This window comes from Schistocerca americana, chromosome 4, assembly GCF_021461395.2.
Source record: "Schistocerca americana isolate TAMUIC-IGC-003095 chromosome 4, iqSchAmer2.1, whole genome shotgun sequence".
In the NCBI taxonomy this organism is placed as follows: Eukaryota; Metazoa; Arthropoda; class Insecta; order Orthoptera; family Acrididae; genus Schistocerca; species Schistocerca americana.
Window position 1 is genome coordinate 276,914,096 of NC_060122.1, and position 25,728 is coordinate 276,939,823.

Below are 25,728 nucleotides of genomic sequence, written 5' to 3' on the forward strand. Positions count from 1 at the left end.
ACCTAGTTACAAATTTAGAACTGACTTGATGAAAAAGATACAGTTTATATTTTTGATGCTGATTGTTTCAGGCCCACAGATTGATCAGGCACTGCGAGAAGCTGAAGACCTTTTGGCACAAATTCACAGTAGGAATTTCACAGATAGGCAGAATGCTGCCCAGCAAGAACTTTATAAAGCCATTGAACTTCTTGAGAAAATGCAAGAATTTGCTATACCAGTACACAACCAAACAGAATATTATGAAGCATTGAAACATCAAGTGAACCACTTTGATGGGAAACTTGAAGATTTAAGAAATTACAGTTTGGTTACCAAGGATCAAGCAGCTAAAACAGATGAGATGAATGACAGAAATAGGTTTGTATTTGCCTGTTTTTATGTTAACTGAAATATTGATATTGTATGTGATGTTTGTAATAGCTCTTAAAAAAATCATAGGACATAAAGAGGATACTTAATAGCTAATGGTCTGAATGGATCCCAAATTTGGGAGACAAGGTATTTTTATAGTGCAGGGACACATAAAGTCTTTCATTACCAGCAACAGGGAAGTAACCAATTTTGTGATATTTTATGAGTTCCTAACCACGAGCGAATTGCGTAGTTTCATCTGTGTGTTTTGGTAGTTTAGTTTCTTGAGTTTCTGTGTGCTAATTTGATATTTAATAGAAACTGATTTTGTGACATATTACAAGTTCGTAATCAGGAGCAAGTTGTTCAGTCTCACCCCTGAGTGTTTTGGTAGTTCAGTTTTTGAATCTCTGCATATTAATCTAATTTATTAGACACAATTATTGTGTTGTCCTCCATGTCTACAGTAGAGTTCCATAGCGCCTGTTGACTGTCATTTGTTTGTCTGCATAGTGTAGTTTCCCATGGTCTTCAAAGTGGATAGGGTTCAAAATGGTTCAAGTGGCTCTGACCACTATGGGACTTAACTTCTGAGGTCATCAGTCCCCTAGAACTTCGAACTACTTAAACCTAACTAACCTAAGGACATCACACACATCCATGCCCGAGACAGGATTCGAACCTGCGACCGTAGCGGTCGCGCAGTTTTGGACTGTAGTGCCTAGAACCCCTCGGCCACCACTGCTGGCTGTGTGGATAGGGACTATGACTGCGATGTGCGGATGGAAGCCCAGTTGGTGACACTTCGCTCTCAGCTCCAAGCTGTGATGTCTTCAGTTACACAGCTTGAAGCTGCAGTGGATGGGCATCACTGTTGTGGGCTGTCTGTGGGGATCCAATGGACATCCAGCATGTCCGAGTCCACCGCAATGGTGGCCAGCCCAGTTACCACTCGCACTGAGGTTGACCTCTCACCAATGGTCGAGCAGGAGGTCACCTCAGAGCATGGCAGGTGGTGAAAGACTTCCCAGGGGGCCGCATGTAAGGCCTCCTGGTTAGTCTGACAAAAAGGTTCTAGGTGCTGTCTGTGCCTGACTCTGTCTCTCAGCCAGATGCAGTCGCTTGTCCTGTTTCAGAGGAAATCTCTCACCTTGCAAGATCCAGGTGATCACAGAGGGTGGGATTATTGGTAGTTGAGAGCTGTTAGGCACATTATGGGGCCCCTTAGGGAAATGGCTACCAAGGCGGAGAAGAAAGCCAATGTGTGCCCTGTGTGCATACTGGTCTGAGACATTCCAGATGTGGAATGAGTCCTTCCATATGCCATGAAGAGCACAGGGTGCAGCCAACTGCAGGAAGTGGCTTGCATCAGTACCAGTGATGTGTGTCACTTTGGATCTGAAGGTATTCTCTCTGGTTTCAAGCAGCTAACAGAAGTGTTAAAGACTTACAGTCTTGTTTGTGAGATGGAAGCTGAGCTCACTATTTGCAGCACAGTCAACAGGACTGATTGCAGACCTCTGATACAGAGCAAAGTAGATAGTCTGAATCTGACAGTCAGACGGTTCTGTGAGTGTGTAGGCTGCAGATTCCTTGACTTGCTCCATTGGGTTGGGTTTTGGGTTCTGCTGAATAGACCAGGAGTCCACTACATGCAGGAGGCAGCTACACAGGTACCAGGGGCTGTGTGGTGTGGACTTCCAGAGCCACTCCCCAGAGGCCATCTCTCAACTCACCTCTACCACTCCCCGCACCCCTACCTTCTACATGCTTCCTGTGTCCCCACTGAGAGAATCTCTGTTCTTGTAGACCAACACCTTCAACCTATTTCCCGGAACCTACCCTCCTATATATAATATAACAACAATTTCCTTCAGTGGCTCTCCACAGTTCCTGTCCCATTACCACATGGCACCATGCCCATCACTATTGATGCCACCTCCCTTTACACTAACATTCCTAATGCCCCACAGCCTTACTGCTGTTGATCGCTACCTTTCCCAACACCTGACGGATTTCACACCAACAACTTCTTTCCTAGTCATCATGACTAACTCTATCCTCACCCACAATTACCTCTGTTTTTGAAGGCATTACCTACAGACAAATCCAGGGTATGGCTATGGGCACCCACATGGTACCTTCCTATGCCAAACTACTTATGGGCCATCTAGAGGAATCCTTAAAAACCCAGACTCGTAAACCGCTCACCTTGTTCAGATTCATTGATGACATTTTTGCGATCTGGAATAGGAATAGGGATCTGGAATAGGGGGAGGATACTCTGTCCACATTCCTCCAGAACTTCAACAACTTCTTCCCCGTTGGCTTCACCTGATCCTACTCAATGCAACAAGCCACCTTTCTAGATGTTGACCTCCACAGCAAAGATGGCTACACCAGTACCCCCATCCATATCAAACCTACTAATACCAGCAATACCTACACTTCGACATCTGCCACACATTCCGTACCAAGAAGTCCCTTCCTTATATCCTTGGCACCCGTGATTGTCACCTCTGCAGTGGCGGGCGATCCCTCTCGAAATATACTGAGTCTCTCACTGAGGCCTTCACAGACTTTAATTATCCTCCCAACCTTGTACAAAAACAAATCTCCCATGCTTTATCTTTCCAGTTTCCCACCACTTCCAAAAGTCCCACTGTCCACCAGCCACGGAGGAGCATTCCCCTCGTAACTCAGTACCATCCAGAACTGGAGCAACTGAATTACATTCTCCGCCAGGGTTTCAACTATCGCTTGTCGTGCCCACTATCCTTCCCACCCCTCCCACAGTGGTATTCTGTCATCCACTGAGCCTACACAATATACTTGTCCATCCTTACAAAATCCTTGTTTCCAACCCCCTACTTCATGGCTCATTTTCTAGGTGCAAGACCTGTCCCATACATGCTCCCACCACCACCTACTCCACCCAGGTCACAAAGATCACTAATCCCATCAAAGGCAGGGCTACCAGTGAAACCAGTCATGTGATCTATAAGGTAAGCTGCAACCACTTAGCAGCATTCTATGTGGGCATGACCACCAACAAGCTGTCTGTCTGTATGAATCGCCACCGACAAACTCTGGCCAAGAAACAAGTGGATCACCCTGTTGCTAAGTATGCTGCCAAACATGACATCCTTTAATTTCAGTGACTGCTTCACAGCTGGTGCCATATGGACCCTTCCCACCACGACCAGCTTTTCTGAATAGTGCAGGTGGGAACTTTCCCTGCAGTACATCCTGTGTTCCCGTAACCCTCCTGACCTCAATCTTTGTTAGTCACTGTCCTCACCCATGCAGCCCCTTCCCTGTTCCCATTCCATCACTACGCAGTTGTCATTTCACCATCACAGCTAGTCTGTTCAGTTCTCTCCTTTTCCACTATTTCCCTCGCCTCCCCCCCTCCCCCCCTCCCCACCTCTCCTCTGCCCTCTGTGTAACCAGCAGCACTTCACTGTCCTCCACATCTACCATACTATCTCTCCCCCTCTCCACCCCAGCCTCTCCCTTCCCCACCCAGTCGCCACTCCCATCATGCACTGGTGCTGCTGCTCGCAGTGTGCTTTCAGTTGTCTGAGACTGCAGTTGTGCGTGTGTGTGTGTGTGTGTGTTTTATTTATTGTTCACTACGGCCTTACTGGTCAATAGCTTTACTTAAAGTATCTGAGATGGCAGCTAGTCTACCTTGTTTATGAAAGTCATTTCTAGGTATTTGTAGCTTTACAACAGTCAGTGTCATTGCAGCTATGGATTGGTGTGTTAGGATGTCTGTGTAGTTGTGTCTTTTAGAGTGTGTAATTAAACTAACAATAGAGCTGCTACTTGAAAGCTACCAATGTGCCTGTGTTGCTAGATGTTTTATTTACTACACCATAATCAGCTGCATATGAGGTAATGCCTTTGGCCCATTTTGATTTCATTTTGGGTGAGAAGAAAGGACAGAAGTGTGAGACTTGAGAGCCAACGTAACTAGAGCAGTACAAAAGTTTGGAAAGAATAGTGTGTCCTAAAAGTAGTACAAACAAAAATGATAAAGAGAAAGCTACTTGTATTTAGATGAGAGATGGCTCGTGCATGTGAAATGTCAAGAAATTACACTGACAAGGGGGTTGATGAGACATGTTGTCAGCAGAGACCACAAACTGTTATGAATGCTGATTTATTAATAAATCGTGATTTGTTATGGATAGTACACTAGCTTTGCTTTTCAATGATTTTTAATGTAAAATAACTTACTTTTAATATATATTACAGGAACGCCAAAGTTATGAACAAGGTTCATGCTGCTGATGAAATAATAGATGAAACAGAACAAAAATTAGATAAATCTGGCAAACTATTGGATGAAGCTCAGTCAATGTTAGATGAAGCTGGACAACAGACTCCAAAAATAAGTATGTTTAAATTCAGATTTAGTTTTCAATGTCAAACCATTTTGAAATGCTGAAAATGTTTTCAGGGGTTACTAATGTTTTCATGAATATAATATGATGTCATTCCTTTCATAGCAACATTGTGATTTACATCTGTGTTTAATTATTATTAACACTTGTTAATTAGTATTATAACTGCTTGCTAAAATTGAAATCATTATGTTACTATCAGACAAAGATGATCAGGGTTTCCACAGGTTCTGGAAGTAAGGGAAATCAAGAAATATCATGGAATTTCAAACAAGTCACGGAAATCAAGGAAGTATCAGTGAAATTTGGAAAAATGCACTGGCAAAATCTCATTTTTGTCTCAGTAGATGAAATGGTTTGTTTACTGAGGTGTCATGCATCGTTGCTGGCTGGGTGCTGCTGAGTACATGTGCTGCTTCCCTACTCCCTCATTACTGCTGCCTGTCTCCTTCCTACCATCCCCCTCAGCTTGCAGTCATTGCTGCCGCCACTTCTTGTCACTAGCCTAGCAGATGCCAATGAGAGGCAGGCAGGCTTGAGGATTGGTTTGTTTGGATATGATCCTCAGAGACTGTAGACACAGCAGCCAGAGACAGCAGTGATGTGTGAATGAATGTGTCTGAGTGATTGTGTGAATGGGTGTGTGCTCTTGTTTTCTGACAAAAGCTATGGCTGAAAATTTGGTTATGAGAGTGTGATTGTCTTTTGTTTATGTCTGTCTGTGCCTCAGCAATCATCTTTATGGTGAGTTGCTACCTATCCTCCTTATTATTGATTCTCAGAGTATTTGAACAAGTTATGTGTTGATGGATTGATCACCATGGTCTCATTTCATGAACATGTTGTCTGTGGTTCATGAATAGCTGGCCACATGAGTGGATTTCCATGATGGGCCAAAACCTCAGACCATTTCTGGGGGTGTCTGTAACGGATCTGGCGTGCTGATCTGAAGCCATTTGGTTCCCTGGCCCTGCTCGTCAGATCTAGTCTCACTGATCTGCCCGCAGGCTGGATCTGTTTGTGTGTGGCATAATGCAGCATGGTTAACCATGTACCTAGGTTTGCGGTGCTCCTCAGCAGGCCAGAGCCTATGGGTAATGGATTTCAGGAATTGCGACTGTCCCACAGCAAGTACATTGTACAGGGTGGCATTTTATAGACATTTTATTTCTTCCGGTAAATTTTGGTACTTCAAAAGTAGTTTACATGTTAGAAAGTGTGGAAGATAAAAAGAAGAAAATTGTGTGAGTCACTGGCAGTTTGTGCACTGTGTACTCATGTATTTCTTGAAAGAAAAATCACAAAAATCTGTAAAATAATAGATATAACACAGTGGGTAATAATCAACAATAATGAACATAGTAGAACCAACATTTTATTGGCATTCACCTACAGTGATGGTTTACATAATTCTTCCCCTCCTTCTACGCTTCCTTCCAGAGGCCTACTTTTTTCTTAGGTTATTTCTGAAAGCAGTGAAGATATTTTAATTTTAAATCTGTCTTGCGGCTCCAAGGAAATACAAATTTTCGTCATAAAGTGTGTTTTGTTTTATTGAAATAAAATAACAGCAGTGGTCTTCATGAAGCACATATACCATTTCGCTTACTTTCTCCATCTAAAAACACTTCATTGCAAAAGATGTTGATGTAAGTACTTAAGATTTTTGCTCATATCAGGAAACGCCATCTGCTTGCAAGTTTGTATTAGATATTTCCTCGTTTGCACTATTGTTTCTTGTACCATAGCTGAAAAGACAGATTATCAACTTAGATCTTGACTTACCCTTGAGATCTCAAAATTTGTCAGAGAAAAATACTAGAACTTGTCTGGAAATCAGGGAAATATCAGGGAATTTCACTTGGGGAAACTTGTGGCAACCCTGATGATTCTTTTTCAGCACACAATTAAACTACAAGATAAGAACCAGTACAATTAAATTAGTGAAAGCATTTGAGATTCAGCATTCTTATTCTTAAAAATAAACCAGTCACTCTTACAAGTGTGGCTACATGGTCGATACATGCTGGGATATCAGTGTGTCATTATTATCTGCACTGTAATAGTATCTTTGCAAGTTTATTAAAGAAAGTGCTGGATTCCATGATTTGTCTTGGTTGAAAATGCTGTATTTTTTTAGTTTGCCAAACATCTGAAATATCCGAAGAAGAAAAAACAGAGCTTGTGTGGTTGCATTCTCAAAATTTATTGGATTAATCACTCTTTGTTTGCTGTTAAATAAGTTTTTGTTGCTTAATCTACCTCATATATGTGTACTCTTGAATATTTCATCAATTTGGCATCTTCATGTAATATAATAAGAATTTACAAAGATAGGTTTTTACCCATACTTACTCGTTAAGCTGCCTGCTCAAATAACTTCCACCATTTCATCAGTGCTAGACCACTTTACATGTAGTAAGGAACAGCTGCAACAGTTTTTGTATTGACACAACATTTGGAGTAAGATTTCCGTATCGTCTACTTTTTAAGCCATCATCAAGCAGCTGTCTAATATTTACTGTTTTTTTCCTTCTTTGAAACTTATTGTTTAGCTGATGTATCTCTCTTTTTCCCCTAGATAACTAAACCGAAAATTAGGTTAACATAAGAATTTCCTGAAAATATGATGTAAGGGTTGTCTTTCCACCAAACCATTTCTGTAGCACTGAGGTATAAATGGTCACTGGTCCAAGACTCTTGAGCATTTTATTGCTTGGAGGCAGTGTGAAGTAACCTCATTGAATGCTGTGAGCAGAGAACTGTAGCTCAATTAGTATGTGGAGCTGATAGTTACTTGGTAAATGGCACAACCAACTACATAGAGAGAAGAGTGAAATCGGGACTTGTGCTAATAAGTGCAATGGCATATTGCCATCTGGATAGGCTACTTCAGTGACTGGTGGCGGCATGTGACTGGCTGATCTGATTGTAGGTTGAAATTTAGGTGTGTGCTCTGTGGCCAAGAGCATGGTGGACCACCCTGTGGCACGACATGCAGATGAAAACGACATTCTTGATTTAAATTGCTGCTTCACAACCTGAACCATCTGGATCCTTCCCTCCGATCTGTGTGGATAGAAGTTTTCCTTACAACTCACTCCCCACTTCCAAAATTATCCTGGCCACGATATGTGGTAACCAACTACCCCCGCACCCTCCACCCAATACAGCTAATTCTCCGGTTCTGAAATCATCCTGGCCTCAATCTATGGTAACCTACTGCCCCCACACTCCCCAGCCAACTATTTCCACCCCCGTTGTCCTATCATCTTCTCCCAGTTCATGTCCGCTCACCCTCATTGTGCACTGCTCTCTGCCAGTGCACCCACTGATCTATTCCCCTTTGCTTCTCTCCTTTTCTACTCCTTGTTCCCCCAACCCTCCCTCACCCGCAGCCTCCTGACACTGATCTGGCAGCCTTGTCCTGCCATCATCTAGTCCCTGCATGCTCCACAAGGCAGTGCTGGTGTCTCTTTTGCCACCTGTACCCGGTTAGCCCTCTCCATTTCCTACTCTACTCTGGATTGCTGCTTTGGGTTGACATGACGCAGTTGCGTTCTGCCCAGAGCAGTCATATTTGTGTGAGGAGGCCTTGCTTGTGTGAATGTGTGTGTGTTTTCCATTCTGAAGAAGTCTTTGGCCAAAAGCTCAGATGTGAAATAGTCTTTTTGTTCTGCCTCTCTGCAACTTAGTGTGTCATCTATACTGTGAGCAGCAACCTGTCGTTTTCATGATGTTGTGAAAGACAACTAAAGAGATGATGATGTATATACAAGATTTTGCAGACCAGAGGGCCTGACAACTTTGTAAGGTACTTTTGGTTGTGCGAACCAGTGGAGTCAATATGAAATGTACATCTCTTGTCTTCACTTTTATTCATTTGCATATTCTGTCCTGTTTTGTGTTGCATTTATTTCGTTACATTTTGATTTTGTAGTTTTCACAGAAACACTTTAAGTGTAAAAACATAATGCATGATAAATTTTGTTATTGATCTACCGAAATAAAGCAGGCAGTAGAATATTAAGTGTCATTAATTTGTTTAAATATTTGTGTTGCTTATGTATGTAAAACCAATTTTGTTTTGGCAGTTTTGAGTTATGAAAATACATGACCAAATTTTGACTCACTTATTGCACCATTACCTCATCTTCCAGTTCATTTGTTTCTACCACTGTAGAAATAGGTTGAATTTCATTTATAACTTATAAATAGCTTTGTGGTCATATCACTTTCTCTGTTAAATTGTGTAGATTTTTCTTGTTGCAACTATTGAATTATGGTTTATTATATTCATGTTAATTTTTAAATTTCAGTAAGTTGTAGAGCTTTAACCCTATTAATCTTCAGTGATATGTTGCACAAGTAAGTCCAGTATATATAGCTTTTGTTTAATCACCTGAAATAATCCACCAGTGTCCTGCCCCTTTTCACATGTTTTCCTACCTTATATAATGGACTTTTAAAGATTGGGGTATTCATTTCCAACAGGTGACTTACAGACAGAGATTGTAGCAAAACAAGAAACACTGTTACAGAATATTGATGATAAGGAGAAACAGTTTGAAGAACTTGATGAATTGGCAGAACAATCAAGGAGACATTCAGAAGAACTACAGTTAAAGGTATGTAGCTGGTCAGCAAATGATATAACTTGTCACAAATGCTCCATAAGATAATAATACTCCTCTCTCTCTCTCTCTCTCTCTCTCTCTCTCTCTCTCTCTCTCTCTCTGTGTGTGTGTGTGTGTCTGTAAGACAGAACATTGTTTAGAGGTGTGAGATTTAACATAACGAATGCATTGTACATCATTGTGTTCCCAAATGTGAAACTGACAGTTGTAAAGGCATTTTTTCAATACATATATGATTTGAGATATATTGTATTACTCCATGCAGTGTACGCACTACAATTATTTTGCGTGATAAGATACAAGTGTGTTCTGGACAAGCAACTGAACCTGGATACGTGCCTTTCAAGAACTGTGCACTATTCAAGCATGTGCAGACTGACTCAAAGCTCTAACTTTTTATGATGTCACACCATTCTTTTTCAAATTACCCACAGTATCTCCCACAATGCTGAGGGTCTAGTACCACTTGAGGAATGCATTTTGTGGGTATTTGGTTAATCAGCAAAGGGTAAAGACAGCAGCTCACTATACACTTTAGGTTTTGAGTGATTGATAAGCTTATAATGAGACTGAAAATATTGTAAAGCTTTGATAATGCCATTCATCCAAGCTAACTAATACATACAGAAAACAAATACATACATATGGCTACATTATCCTGGCTAATATTTAAACTGAATTCTCTTATTCTGTGCTGAATTGGACACTGTATTGATTGTATGTGTGAACTTAAAACTGTGTGTGGCTGAACAGGGTTCAAATCCAGTTTCCTACCTTTCACTGGCAATGCAATACTATTTGCACTATCTGAACATGCCTTACAGACTGAATGAGAGTTTTCACAAGTCACAGCATTGGTCCCTTTTTTCTCCCAAATTTTGCAAAGGTTGTCTCATGATACTATAGGTCTACGATAACTGCTGTGAGCATTGTTAAAATTAATTTTTTTTAATTATGCAGAGTATTTTCTGTATTGATTAAGTAGCAGACTGAAACTGTTTCAGAACGGGATGCAATTTCAGATTCCTTCCATTCACAAGTAGCATGCTACCCCTTGCATTACATGAGTGTACCTCATGGAAAAAATACTCTTCAATAGCATTTCCTGAAAATATCACCTTCTTCCATTTCTCATCCAAGCTCACTATGCATTTCCTGACACTCTTGTACTGATCAGACTGATAAGTGACAAGTCTAGCAGCATGCCTCTGAATTGTTTCAATGTATTTCTTTAATTTAAGCTACTGGAAATACCAAACACTAGAACAGTGTTCAAGATTGGGTCATGTAAGTGTTCTGTATACAGACCCCTATTTAGGACCACAATACTTTTCCCATAAGATTCTCGAAAAATGGTACTTGTCAATTCACCTTCCCTGTTTGCTCATTCCATTTCCTCTCCTTTTGCAGTGTTATGCCTAGATATTCAATCAGTGTGACTGAATCAAGCAGCATATCTTTATTACCATATTTGAGCATTATTATCACGAGCAACTTTTGTACTTTCATGCTGTCAAGTGTTATATTGAAAGGTTTACTTTTTTCTGTTTCTTATTTGAAATTTGTCTTACATTTTACCCTGAAGTAAAGTATGCAGATGTGTTCAAGAATTCTGACAGTTTTGTGTGCATTACTACTTTTTGTTGCACTTAAAAAAATTTAATAATCTTGTTTGTATGCTCTCTTTCCAGGCTGAAGAACTAGAAGGCCTTTTCTCAGGCTCACGTTACTCAGCAGAACATGCAGTTGGAGCTGCAAATGCATATAAAAACATTGCAAATGCAATAGAAGAAGCCATGCAAGCAGCACATGATGCACAGGAACCAGCAGAAACTGCAACTGCAATGGCAAGTTAACCATATTTTAAATACATCCACTTCTAGGCTCACCATTCTCTCAGTACAAAAATAGAATCACTTCTATTTTCATTTTACCTACTTTCTCTATTTGAGATAATTGTTGATTTTATCATATTACTTTCCTTCCAGTATTTCCTGTAGTAATAGAACTGCTCCGCAGATTTAACATAGTTATATCAGCTAATAATATGATGTAAGATACAGTTATTTTGCCAAGTTACTTTAAATAGAACTTTACTTACTTATTCATTCTTGTAGAGTATAAATGCTTTTGGACTAAAGGAGACCAGACATCGAAAAACAGAAGTGTTGAGTTGTCGATAGGCACATGCAAAAGAAAGAAACTTGATAGCTTTTGGAGTTACCTTTGATGAGCTGGAGTATAAAACACACACACACACACACACACACACACACACACACACAAACACACACACACACACATGCACGCCTATCCCCTACACGGTGCCAGCTGCACTAACAGGGCCAATGCTGTATTTCGACAGGTGGGCTCGTTGTGGTAGGAGTAGTGTTGGGTGAAGAAGGCAGAAGGGGAGGTAGTTGGTAGGGAGATAGACCGGGGTAGGTGTTAGCAGCTCAGAAAGAGGCAGTTGGTTTGCTGGCTTGGAATGTGGGAGGGAGGGGAGGCAGGTATATGGTCTAGGTCTGAAATACACGATTGTAGGGACCATTGGGGATTGGCATGCACCGAAGGTGAGGGGACATGATCTTGGAGAGGGTGAAAGGGCAGAGAAAGGGGAAAATGTTCAGTGAAGGGTGCAGGGGCCAATGGTTTACCTGAGACTGAGGCCAGGGAGTGAATGATGTGTTGTAAGGATAACTCCCAGCTGCATGTGGTAAGGATAACTCCCATCTGCGTACTTGTGTAGTTCAGAGAAGCTACAGAAGGCCTGGGTTATGAAGCAACTGTAGAAAGAGCACGTTGTGCTTGGCTGCATCTTGTACGACTGAGTGGCCAACTTTGTTCTTGGCAACAGTTTGGCAGTGGCCATTCATCCTAGTGGACAGGTGGACAGTAGTCATAGCGACAATAAAAGCTGTGCAGTGTTTGCAGTAAGTTGTTATATGACATGGCTTCTTAGCCCTCTGGCTTGGCATCTGGTGGGGTAGAATAAGCCTATGACAGGATTTGGAGTAGGAGGTGCTGGGTGGGTGGATTGGGTAGGTCTTCCATCTTGGCCTGTCACAAGGAAATGACCCTGTGACAAGTGGTTGGGCATTAGAGTTGCAAAGGGGTGGACTAGGATGCTGTGGAGATTGAGTGGGCAACAGAACACTGCTTTAGTGGAAAGGATTTTGGTTAGAATGTCCCTCATTTTAGGGCAGTATGAGAGATAATCAAAATGGTGGTAAAGGATTTTCTACAGTTGTTCTAGTGATACTGAGCAATGGGGCAAGGGGGTGGGGGGAGGCGCTTATTTGTAGCTAATTCTTGGGGGTGTTGGGAAGATTAGGTATATGTGAGGATATGGCACAGGAAAACTGTTTGAGGGCTAGATTTGGGGGGTATTTCCTATTTATGAAGGTCTTCGTAAGGCCTTCAGCATACACTGGGCAAGAGAGTTCTTTCCACTGCAAATACATCATCCACAGGTGGCTAGGCTATATGGAAGAGACTTTGGTGTGGAAAGGAAGGCAGCTGCTGAAATTCAGGTATTGTTGATCGTCTGTAGGTTTAATGCTGGCAGAGGTGCACACGGAGCCAAAAGAGAGGTGGTCATCGTCCAGGAAGGTGGCTTGTTGGATAGAGGACGACCAGATGAAGCAGATGGAAGGGAAGGTGTTGAGGTTGTGTAGGAATGTGGATAGGTTGTCTTTGTCCTGAATCCAGACCATCAGGATGATCTGTTAATATTTATCAAAGGTCTTGATACATTAAACAAAAATGAGGAGACTACACCCAAGGAGAAAACAGCTCATCAGATAGTAATGAGGGGAATTGTAATCCACCATGGTTTCAGAGAAAAGGTGAAAGAAACATAATTGAGGGCATAATAAGACTCAGACATTTGATTCTAATAAAATAAACAATATGTGCACAAATTTGCTGACTGACTGGTCATTTTTGCTCCAATCATTGGAAAACAAAAGTGCTCTGGAACAGAGGTCAGGCTTCATAACAAGAATGGAACAATATTTCCTCATAAAGAAGAGATAGTAGCGTTCATATCTGCTCATAGTGGCTACTCAAAGAAGAAGAAATATAATCTGATTAGAAACGAGAAAAACGAATTGTAGTGGGTGACATTTTTGGGAAGAAAGTCTATATTTACTTACATTCTGGGAGTGAATTATTAATCTCACAGGAATTGCTATCAGTAATTGGGGGGAGGAGGCAACACATTCTTTTCCCATACCACCAGATTGTTGTTGGAATTACTGGTCAGAAGGGAAAAAAAAGATTAAAGAAAAAGCTGATCTGTCTGTTATAATTAACACGTGGACTGTTTATCAGACTTTGTTAGTGGTACATAATTTAAACCTAGGTGTACTACAAGACTTGGATAGCGTAACTGATTGTAAAATATTACTAGATTTCAACCAAAAAAGAGTTGTATGAGAAAGAGATAATATGGTATCAAGCATAACCTGAAGTAATTTATTAGAATTTAAGGAAGATTAGTTGTGGGTGTAATATATTCATTTAGTGGCTTTGATTGCTATCATTGTAGTAGATCAAACTGAACAAGTAAAAGAGGAGTTATTTGGGGACATTAATATTTTTGAGACCAGCGACTTCAATTGTTGTTGTTGTTGTTGTTGTCTTCAGTTCTGAGACTGGTTTGATGCAGCTCTCCATGCTACTCTATCCTGTGCAAGCTTCTTCATCTCCCAGTACTTACTGCAACCTACATGCTTCTGAATCTGCTTAGTGTATTCATCTCTTGGTCTCCCTCTATGATTTTTACCCTCCACGCTGCCCTCCAATGCTAAATTTGTGATCCCTTCATGCCTCAGAACATGCTCTACCAACCGGTCCCTTCTTCTTGTCAAGTTGTGCCACAAACTCCTCTTCTCCCCAATTCTATTCAAAACCTCCTCATTAGTTATGTGATCTACCCATCTAATCTTCAGCATTCTTCTGTAGCGCCACATTTCAAAAGCTTCTATTCTCTTCTTGTCCAAACTATTTATCGTCCATGTTTCACTTCTATACATGGCTACACTCCATATAAATACTCTCAGAAACGACTTCCTGACACTTAAATCTATACTCGATGTTAACCAATTTCTCTTCTTCAGAAACGCTTTCCTTGCCATTGCCAGTCTACATTTGATATCCTCTCTACTTCAACCATCATCAGTTATTTTGCTCCCCTAATAGCAAAACTCCTTTACCACTTTAAGTGTCTCATTTCCTAATCTAATTCCCTCAGCATCACCCGGCTTAATTCGACTACATTCCATTATTCTCGTTTTGCTTTTGTTGATGTTCATCGTATATCCTCCTTTCAAGACACTGTCCATTCCGTTCAACTGCTCTTCCAAGTCCTTTGCTGTCTCTGACAGAATTACAATGTCATTGGCGAACCTCAACGTTTTTATTTCTTCTCCATGGATTTTAATACCTACTCTGAACTTTTCTTTTGTTTCCTTTACTGCTTGCTCAATATACAGATTGAATAACATCGGGGATAGGCTACAACCCTGTCTCACTCCCTTCCCAACCGCTGCTTCCCTTTCGTGCCCCTCGACTCTTATAACTGCCATCTGATTTCTGTACAAATTGTAAATAGCCTTTTGCTCCCTGTATTTTACCCCTGCCACATTTAGAATTTGAAAGAGAGTATTCCAGTCAACATTGTTGAAAGCTTTCTCTAAGTCTACAAATGCTAGAAATGTAGGTTTGCCTTTCCTTACTTTGTTTTCTAAGATAAGTCGTAGGGTCAGTATTGCCTCACGTGTTCCAACATTTCTGTGGAATCCAAACTGATCTTCCCCGTGGTCGGCTTCTACCAGTTTTTCCATTCGTCTGTAAAGAATTCGCATTAATATTTTGCAGCTGTGACTTATTAAACTGATAGTTCGGTAATTTTCACATCTGTCAACACTTGCTTTCTTTAGGATTGGAATTATTATATTCTTCTTGAAGTCTGAGGGTATTTCGCCTGTCTCATACATCTTGCTCACCAGATGGTAGACTTATCAGGACTGGCTCTCCCAAGGCCATCAGTAGTTCTAATGGAATGTTGTCTACTCCCGGGGCCTTGTTTCGACTCAGGTCTTTCAGTGCTCTGTCAAACTCTTCACGCAGTATCATATCTCCCATTTCATCTTCATCTACATCCTCTTCCATTTCCATAATATTGTCCTCAAGTACATTGCCCTTGTATAGACCCTCTATATACTCCTTTCACCTTTCTACTTTCCCTTCTTTGCTTAGAACTGGGTATCCATCTGAGCTCTTGATATTCATACAAGTGGTTCTCTTTTCTCCAAAGGTCTCTTTAATTTTCCTGTAGGCAGTATCTATCTTACCCCTAGTGAGATAAGCCTCTACATCCTTACTTTTGTCCTCTAGCTTTCCCTGCTTAGCCATTTTGCACTTCCTATCGATCTCATTTTTGAGACGTTTGTATTTCTTTTTGTCTGCTTCATTTACTGTGTTTTTATATTTTCTCCTTTCATCAATTAAATTCAATATTTCTTCTGTTACCCAAGGATTTCTACTAGCCCTTGTTTTTTTACCTACTTGATCTTCTGCTGCCTTCACTTCAAATAGGCACAATTAAAAGACACTTACATAAAGCTTTTGGCCACAGCCTTCATCAGCGAAAGAGAAACACACATCATTCATACACACAAGCAAACACTCCTCATGCACACATGACCGCCATTTCTGGCAGATCGGCCCAGAAATCAGCTATCACATGGGACACAAGCAGCAATGAGGAGGGGGTGGGGAAAGGGGAGGAGAAGGGAAATGGAAATGGAAAGTAATAGTAGTGTATGTGTGGATGGCAGAGGGGAATGCTGTCTGGTGGAGTGTGCAGGGACTAGAGTGCCAACAGACCAAGCGTCAGGAGGTCATGGGGAAGGAAGGTGGAGAGAAAAGGATCGAAAAAGGAGAGGACTGGGGACAGATGGGCAGGCATGTTGGCAGAGGGTGGCGAACAAAGAGTGTGGAAGACAAGAATGGGGAGGAATGATAGGGCAAAGGGCAAGGAAACTACTGGTTGTGGGGTGTGGGGATAGTATGTTAGTATGGTTGAGGCAGCAATAATTACGGAAGTGGAGCATTTGTTGTAAGGATAACGCACATCTGCACAGTTCAGAGGAGCTGATGGTGGAGGGGTGGATCCAGATGGCTCAGTTAGTGAAGAAGTCATTGAAATCAAACATGCTGTATTCACTGGCATGTTGTGCCAAAGGGTGGTCTACTTTGCTCTTGGCCACAGTTTGGCAGTGGCCCCTCATCCTGGTGAACAGCAGGTGATAGACGTACCAATATAAAAAGCTTTGCAATGATTGCAGCAGAGCTGGTAAATGACATGGCTGCTTTCACAGGTCTCCCAGGTCTCCCTGCCCCTGATGGGGTAGCATAAACCTGTGACAGGACTGTAATAGGAAGTGCTGGGTGGGTGGGTTGGGCAGGTCTTGCACCTGGGTCTTCAACAGGGATATGATCCTTGTGGCAAGGGGTTGGGATTTGGAGTGGGATTTGGAGGTTTGGTGAATGATGGAACACCACTTTAGAAGGGGTGGGAAGGACCTCTGGTAAGATATCTCTCATTTTAGGGTATGATGATAGGTTATCAAAGTCCTGACAAAGGATGTGGTTCACTTGTTCTAGTCTGTGATGGTACTGGGTGAGGTTCGGGGCACTTCTTTATGGCTGGGTCTTGGGGGTAGTGGGAGGAGTGGGTGTGTGATGTGAAATGATACGAGAGATCAGTTTGTGTACTTGGTCTGGGGGATAGTGCGTGTGGCTTTGGTGAGACTCTCAGCATACTGAGCAAGGGAGTTCTTGTCAATGCAGGTATGTTGTCCCTGGGTGGCCAGGTTGTATGGGAGGGATTTTGTGGTGTAAAAGTATGACAGCTGTCGAAATGCAGGACATTGGGAAACATTGTATTCAGTAGTGGTAACACATGTGCATGAGGCTTGTTGGTATAGGGAGGTGATGTCAGCAGTTGTTAGTAGGGATCCACGAGGTAAAGGGGTGTGGATGATGGTAATTTGGTGAAGGTAGTGGTTGGTGTCTTTGTGCACAATAACCAGCCACAATGGGGCATCCAAGATTGCTGGGTTTGTGGATTTTGGGGAGCATGTAACAGTTGGGTGTGCAGGGTGTGTAGGGGTGGAGAGGGAAATGGATTCAGGGGAGAGATCCTGCGAAGGGCCTAAGGCTATAAAAGGGATTGGAGGTATTCATAATAACAGTGATGGAATTGTTGTCTGCAGGTAGGATGATTATGTCAGGATTTATTTTCAGATTGTGTATGGCTATTCTTTCTTCTACTGAAAGGTTTGTGTTCTGGAAAGGGACCTGAGGAGGATGGCTAATCTTTGTTGGAGGTAAGTAATTCCTGAAATGTGACCAGTGGGTGTCTTAAGCAGGGGGAGGGGGGGGAGGTTGAAGATCAGAGTTGGATGGTGGCATGAACTGGAAGAGACAGGATTCACTGTTGGGATTAGGTTTGATTTGGTTGGGGGATTGATGGCAAAGAAAAGCTTCCATGGCAGGGAATGGGAGAAGGAGAGTAGGTCTTTGACAAGTCCAGCGTGGTTAAATTTGGGTGTAGAGCTAAACATGAGGCCTTTGGATAGGACTGAAACTTCTGTAGATCTGAGGGTTTTGGTGGAAAGGTTAGCAACAGTGTTATGGAAATGTTTGGCTCTGGATTTGGTGGAGAGTTGCAAGGGAGTTTTGGGGGTTGCAGCAAGTTGAAATTTCAGGTAGGCAGGGTTAGGTGCTAGGAGGGGGGTGAAGGATCAGAAATGATGCAGAAATTTGCAAAATAGGTGTTGATGGTTGTGAGAGGAACTGCAGAAGAGGAAAGTTGTGTAAAACAATACGTAAAGACACTCAGAAACATGCACAGATATGCAAAAATATGCACAGATACACAAAAATACCCAAAAATGCATGAAACCACGTGAAAATACACACAAATACGTAAAAACATACAGGAACATGGAAGAAGAGGAATGATGAGATGTGGAAGTCTGTGTGTGTGTGTGTGTGTGTGTGTGTGTGTGTGTATGTGTGTGTGTGAAAGAGAAGGATGGGTTAGGTTGAGGATCACAAGCTCATGTGTCATGGCGAGGTGTGAAAAATAAAGTGCTAGTTTATGTCAGGATGAGGGAAGAAGCAGGATCAGTAGGAATAAATATAATTATAACTACCAGAGGAAAATATCTGGGGCATCAGATGCTGTGTCAACAATCCCTGGACCCTTTGCCAGGGCTTTGATGACCTATCAGCATGTCCTGAAATGAGGGATATCTTACCCAAGTTCCTTCCCACCCCTCTTAAAGTGGTGTTCCGTTGCCCACACGGCCTCCACATTATCCTAGTTCATCCCTCTGCCACTCCCATTCCCAACCTCTTGCTACGAGGCTAATATCCCAATGGAAGACCCAGCTGCAAGTCCTGCCAATACACCTACCCAGCATTTACCCATTCCAGTCCTGTCACAGGTTTATCCTACCTCATCAGGGGCTGGGGCACCGGTGAAAGCAGCCATTTCATTTACCAGCTCTGCTGCAATCATTGCACAGCTTTTTATATTGGTATGACTACCAACCAACTGTCCATCAGGGTGAATGGCCACCTCCTGACGCTGTATCTGTTGGCATTCTAGCCCCTGCGCGCTTCACCAGACAGTGTTTGTCTCTCCTCCCCGCTCCTACTATCTCTTCCCCTTCCCCTTCCGTTTTCCCTTCCCCTTCCCCTTCCCTTTCCCCTGCCCCTCCCCCTCCAGATTGCTGCTTGCATCCCACATGATAGCTGCATTCCAGCCTGAGCTGCTGGAGTTGGCAGTCATGTGTGCATGAGGTGTGTTTGCTCGTGTGTGTGAATGGTGTTTGTTTCTGTTTTGATGATGAAGGCTGTGGCCGAGAGCTTTATATAAGTGTCTTTTAATTGTGCCTGTCTGTAGCTTAACTTTTTTTTATGGTAAGTGGCAATCTATCCTTTCCTACATTGTTGATATTCCTACGTGGAGTTTCCATTGTTTGATTTTGCCAAACAGCTTTTCTTCCATCCTACAACACTATGATGTGTTTCTTTGTTACTTTTCTTTATGGCATTACTCTTCTCATTATCTGTTCTTTCCCTACTTTCCTGTGTTTATTCGCCACCATCCAATCCACATCTACTTCGATGCCACACTGTATCAACAATTGTCCACATACAACACAGGCGTAGTGACAGTGCAGTTAGTTGTGCAGAACCTGGTGCCCTAAATTATTTCATCTGATGGTTATAATTGCATTTATTCCTATTGATCCCACTTCATCCCTCATCATGACGTACTTAAGCATTTTATTTTCACATCTGCCCCTGCCACACGAACTTGTGATCCTTGGTATTACCCATCTTCCCTTCCCCTCTCTTCCCTTATTGCAACACAGATGAACATTTCTATACCTCATCATTCATTTTCTCCCAAGTTTCTGTTCATTCTTAGCATATTTGAGCATATTTTTGTGTGGTTTCACACATTTTTTCATATTTTAAGGTATCTGTGCATATTTTTACATATCTGTACATATTTTTGCATATCTGTGCATGTTTCTGTTTGTCTTTATGTATTTTCACGTGTCTTTTCTCTTATCCAGCTCGTACAACCATCTACAACTATTTTGCCCAAGTCTGCATCATTTTCATTTCCTTTACACCATTCTTGCCACACTGGACCCCTGATCCATCTTTCTGTACCAGTTCAGAAAAGTGTCCCTTTCCCTGGCTAAAACTGAGTCCCACTTCCTAGTTTTCAAAAGCTGCCTAAACCACATAATCCCCCCGAACAGGATAACCATAAAGATTTCTTTCTCTGGATCCCACCCCTCCTTTCATAGTGACCTTCACCTTTTCAGATTCTGCCAATCCCTGGATCTTACATACCAGGTACTGCAAAAACATATCTCCATGACACAGGCATCTCGGAACCACTCCTGCCTCCTCCACAAGATACTACTACTGTGCAATCCCTGCTTCATACATCACAACTCTGAAATTAAATCCTTTGCTCTTCAGCACCTGGAGGAGCATTCCAGACACCACCTCCATAAATTATCCAACCTGCTGACATTGTACTGCTGCCTCGGGGGCTACTATTCAACCCCTATCCTAGCCACAGTGTTCCTCAGTGTACACTGCTCCTAGCTCCTAAACCTTGCCTAGCTGACCTTTTCAACTTGCCACATCCTCCAAAATTCCCTAGTAACTCTCCATCAAATCCAGAGCCAAAACATTCCCATAACACTGTTGTTAACCTTTCCACCAAAAACCCTCAGCCCTACAGAAGTTTCAGTCCTACCCAAAGACCTCACCTTCAACCCCTATCCTAGCCACAGTGTTCTTCAGTGTACACCACTCCTAGCTCCTAAACCTTGCCTAGCTGACCTTTTCAACTTGCCACATCCCCCAAAATTCCCTAGTAACTCTCCATCAAATCCAGAGCCAAAACATTCCCATAACACTGTTGTTAACCTTTCCACCAAAAACCCTCAGCCCTACAGAAGTTTCAGTCCTACCCAAAGACCTCACCTTCAACCCCTATCCTAGCCACAGTGTTCCTCAGTGTACACCACTCCTAGCTCCTAAACCTTGCCTAGCTGACCTTTTCAACTTGCCACATCCCCCAAAATTCCCTAGTAACTCTCCATCAAATCCAGAGCCAAAACATTCCCATAACACTGTTGTTAACCTTTCCACCAAAAACCCTCAGCCCTACAGAAGTTTCAGTCCTACCCAAAGACCTCACCTTTAGCCCTACACCCAAATCTCACCATGCTGGACTTTTCAAAGACCTACTTGCTTTCTGTCGATCCTTGCAGTGAAAGCACTTCTTTGCTGTTAATCCCTCCAACAAAACCCACCCTAATTCCACCACTGAACCATGGCTCTTACAGTTGCACAGTCCAATCACGATCCCCCCCCCCCCCCAATCTAACCACCCACTGGTCACCTTCCAGGAATTCCATACCTTCAACTTAGCTTCACCATCCTTCCCCAGGTCCCTTCCTCAGAACACCAACCTTTCAGTAGAAGAAAGAATAGTGATTCACAACCTCAAAGCAAATCCTGATCTAATCATCCTACCTGCAGACAAAGGTTCCACCATTGTTGTTATGAATCACAGTGACTACCTGGCAGAAGGCCTCCACCAATTATGTGACTCTTCCATTTATAAACTCTGCCAGAAATATCCCATCCCAGATGTCCAACACAACCTCCAATCCCTGCTTAAAGCTTAAGGCCCTTCCCAGAACCTCTCCCCTGAATCCATTTCCCTCGACACCCACCTTCTACATGCTAAAATCCCCATCCCTAGCCCTTTATTTCCTGGATCCCTACTCATCGCTGTTGACACCATCTCCCTATACACCAGCATCCCTTATGCCCAAGGTCTTACTACTATTCAACACTGTCCTGCAGATTACAAACCCACTACCCATTCCTCATACACCTTACAAACTTTATCCTAATGCACAACTATTTCTCCTTTGAAGGGAAGGAGTACAAACAAATCCATGGTACAGCCCTGGGCACCCACATGGCACCTTCCTGTACCATCATGTTTATGGGCCATCTAGAGGAGACCTTCCTATCAACCGAAATGCCCAACCCCTAGTCTGGTTCAAGTCAATTGATGATATCTTCATGTTCTCAACCTCAACCTCAAAACCTCAAAACCTACCTCCCATCCACTTCACCTAGTCCTCCTCAACCCAGTGTGCCACCTTCATAGACATTGACCCCCTCCTCTCTGATGGCTCCATCCGTAAGTCTGTCCACTTTAAACCTGTCAATCACCAACAGTACCTGCAGTTCAACAGCTGTCATCTCTTTCACACCACAAAATCCCTCATATACAACTTGGCCACCCACAGATGGTGTATCAGCAATGCTCAGTATCCTGAGGATCTGACCAAACGCTTCACAGACAGGCACTTCACCTAGACGTAGTCCACAAACAGATCTCCGATGCCATTTCCCCTCACACCCCTAATCCTCCCACAACTCCCAAGAACCAGCCACAAAGGAGTGCTCCCTTCATCACTCAAGACCACAGGAACAACTGAAACACATCCTTCCTTTGACCACCTATTATCATGCCCTGAAATGAGGGACATCCTACCCAAGGTCCTTTCCGCCCCTCCTAAAGTGATGTTCCATCACCCAGCCAACCTCCACAATATCCTAGCCTATCCCTGTGCCACTCCAATCCCAACCCCTTGCCACAAGGATTGTATCCTTGTGGAAGGCCCAGGTGCAAGATCCCCCCAATCCACCCACCTAGCATGTCCTATTCCAGTCCTTTTGCAGGAGCATCCTACCCCACCAGGGACCTGTGAAAGCAGCCATGTCATATACCAACTCCGCTACAATCATTGTACAGCTTTTTACAGTGGTATGACTACTAACCAGCTGTCCACTCAAATGAATGGCCACTGCCAAACTGTGGCTAAGAGCAAAGTAGACCAGTGTGTGGCACAACATGCAGCTGTACATATTATGCTTGAATTCAATGGCTGCTTTGCTACTCGAGCCATCTGTACCCTCCCCAACAACACTGGATAGATGGGAATTATCCTTCCAACACAATCTCCGCTCCTATAACTATCCTGGCCTCAACCACAATAACATATTGTCCCCACATCCTACATCCATCAGTTTCCACACTTTCTGTCCTATCATATCTTCCCGATTCTCATCTTCCACATCATTTCTTTGCTGCCGTTTGCCTATGTGCGCTCCCATCTTTCCCTGCTCCTCTCCTTTTTCACTCCTCTCCTTTTTAGCTCCTTTTTTCTCCACCTGCCCCACAACCTCCTGATGCTGTGTCTGTTGGCATTCTAGCCCCTGCGCGCTTCACCAGACAGTGTTTGTCTCTCCTCCCCGCTCCTACTATCTCTTCCCCTTCCCCTTCCGTTTTCCCTTCCCCTTCCCCTTCCCTTTCCCCTGCCCCTCCCCCTCCAGACTGCTGCTTGCATCCCACATGATAGTTGCATTCCAGCCTGAGCTGCTGGAGTTGGCAGTCATGTGTGCATGAGGTGTGTTTGCTCGTGTGTGTTAATGGTGTTTGTTTCTGTTTTGATGATGAAGGCTGTGGCCGAAAGTTTATGTAAGTGTCGTTTAACTCTACCTGCCAGCAACTTAAACGTGTCTTCTTTATGGTAAGTAACAACCTATCTTTTCCTTTATTTTTGAGATATTTGTACCTGAATTTTCCATTGTTTCATATTTACCTCAGTTCTTTGATAGATTACAAATTTTAAAATAGTGATGACAGAAAGTATGACCAGACAAGTATTTGAACCATTGTCCTCCCAAATGCAAGTCCAGCATGCTAACCATTGCACCACCTTGCTCGGTACAGGGTTACTGAGTATTGGACTGGATTTATGAATGAATTCAGGACTTCCTTGCAGACATAATTCAGCATTTCATTTTTAGTGGAACAAAATTGAAGAACATAAAGACTTACTTCAATATGATTTACTGGATAATGTTGGAAGCTCCATGAGACAATCCACAGATGAGGCATTTGCATTTAGGGAGGTAGGGATAATATGAGGGAAGATCGGAAAGTGATGTACAATAATTTTATTGCCAAAATTTGTAATAGATGACAAAACAATAAAGTTACAAATTAACTTACATATTTTATCTATTTGCAAAATGGTCACCAACGTTCTCAACACATTTCTCACATTTTGGTCCCAGATTCAATATGCCCTGTTTGTAGAAGTCTGTTTGGTTGGAATAAAGACATCTGTGGACTGCTGATTTCACTTTTGCATCAGTTGGAAAGCATTTGCTGGCTAGTAATTTCTTCATGGGACCAAACAGATGAAAGTCCAATGGTGCAAGGTCCAATATGTAAGGTGGACGCTGGAGCACCTCCCACTCAAATTCAACAATTTCCTCACAAATGAGATCAGGAGCATGGAGGTGAACATTCTCATGAAGATGTTCAACTTTGACAGCATTAATGTTGTGGCATTTGTCATGAAGGCACCATGCAACTTAACCCAAGTTTTTAATGCAGGCTGCAGCATTCACAGCAAAGACCACCAGAAACACACCATGCATGTCCTGGAACACTGCCAAAAGAATTCCCTAGCGGATTGAGTCACTTTGAATTTTTTTCGTACTGGGAAACCAGCATGTTTCCACTCCACGGAGGTGTGCTTGGTTTTAGGCACGTGGTGGTATGCCCATGACCCATCACCAGTGATGATTCCTTTCAGGAAGTCATGCCAGTCAGTGGCATAATGAATTAAGTGATCTAAGCCTGTCATCATTTGCTGGCCCCTGTGGATGTCTGTCAGGTTCTTAGGCACCCAGTGCGCACTAACTTCACGAAATTTCAATATGTCATAAACAATATTGTACATTGCACCACAGGAAATGTTGAACTACTGCAACAAGATTTGCAGTTGCACAGGCTGGTTCTTCAAAACTTCTGCCTCAGTGGCTCCAATGCTCTGCAGGGTTGCAGTTGTTACTAGCTGCCCGGAGTGTGGCAAATCATTGATGTTTACAGGGCCCTCTTGGAAGTATGCACACCACCTGAAGACATTGCTACAGCCCATAAAGTTGTCCCCATGCAGGCCATAAATGCCCCTGTGAATTTCACTCAATTTATTCCCTTTGGCCCACAAATATCAAATTACACTTCACTGCTCTTCACAAGTTAAGGACAATAACATGTGCGTCCTGTTTGTTTCATAGTTCAGGCTTCTCTCTCTAGAGCTGCACATGAAAACAAAATATCCTCTGTAGCTCAAGCTTCAAACTATATCGTTATGAAATTTCAACATTCCAGCTGCAATACTAGGGAAGGAAAACATTATTGTGTGTTACTTTGCAATCTTCTATTGTACAAAATTGTAGTGAATTGCACAAAGACTTCCAGAGGATTGGTTATTGGTGCAGGGAATTTCAGTTGAACGTGAATGCAACTAAATGTAATGTATTGAGTATATATGGGTGAAAAATCCACTACTGTTTGATTACACTATTGATGGCAAATCATTTGAAACAGAACTACTGAAAAATAGTAACCGAAAGTGGGATGATCACATGAAACAATTTGTAGAAAAGCAATTTCAGACTAAGATCCATTGGAAGAATTTAAACTCATTATTGTTGCATAATATTAGAGAACTGTAATCCATCCATGAAAGCAGTGGCTTACAAAACACTTGTCCAGCCAATTTTAGAATATTGCTCATTATTCTGGAATCCTCACAAAGTGGATTAAT

At 42.5% G+C, this 25,728-nt stretch overlaps 1 protein-coding gene across 1 annotated transcript in view; it reads left to right on the forward strand.

The window, feature by feature from the left end:
• The window catches only part of LOC124614059 (laminin subunit alpha), a 402,758-nt gene that overhangs the window by 286,654 nt on the left and 90,376 nt on the right, over positions 1 to 25,728 (forward strand). Inside the window, exons 37-40 of the mRNA XM_047142894.1 lie at positions 72 to 360; positions 4,618 to 4,757; positions 9,261 to 9,394; positions 11,095 to 11,250. Coding sequence (XP_046998850.1) covers positions 72 to 360; positions 4,618 to 4,757; positions 9,261 to 9,394; positions 11,095 to 11,250 — 719 coding nt within the window. The remainder of the gene's footprint in view (positions 1 to 71; positions 361 to 4,617; positions 4,758 to 9,260; positions 9,395 to 11,094; positions 11,251 to 25,728) is intronic.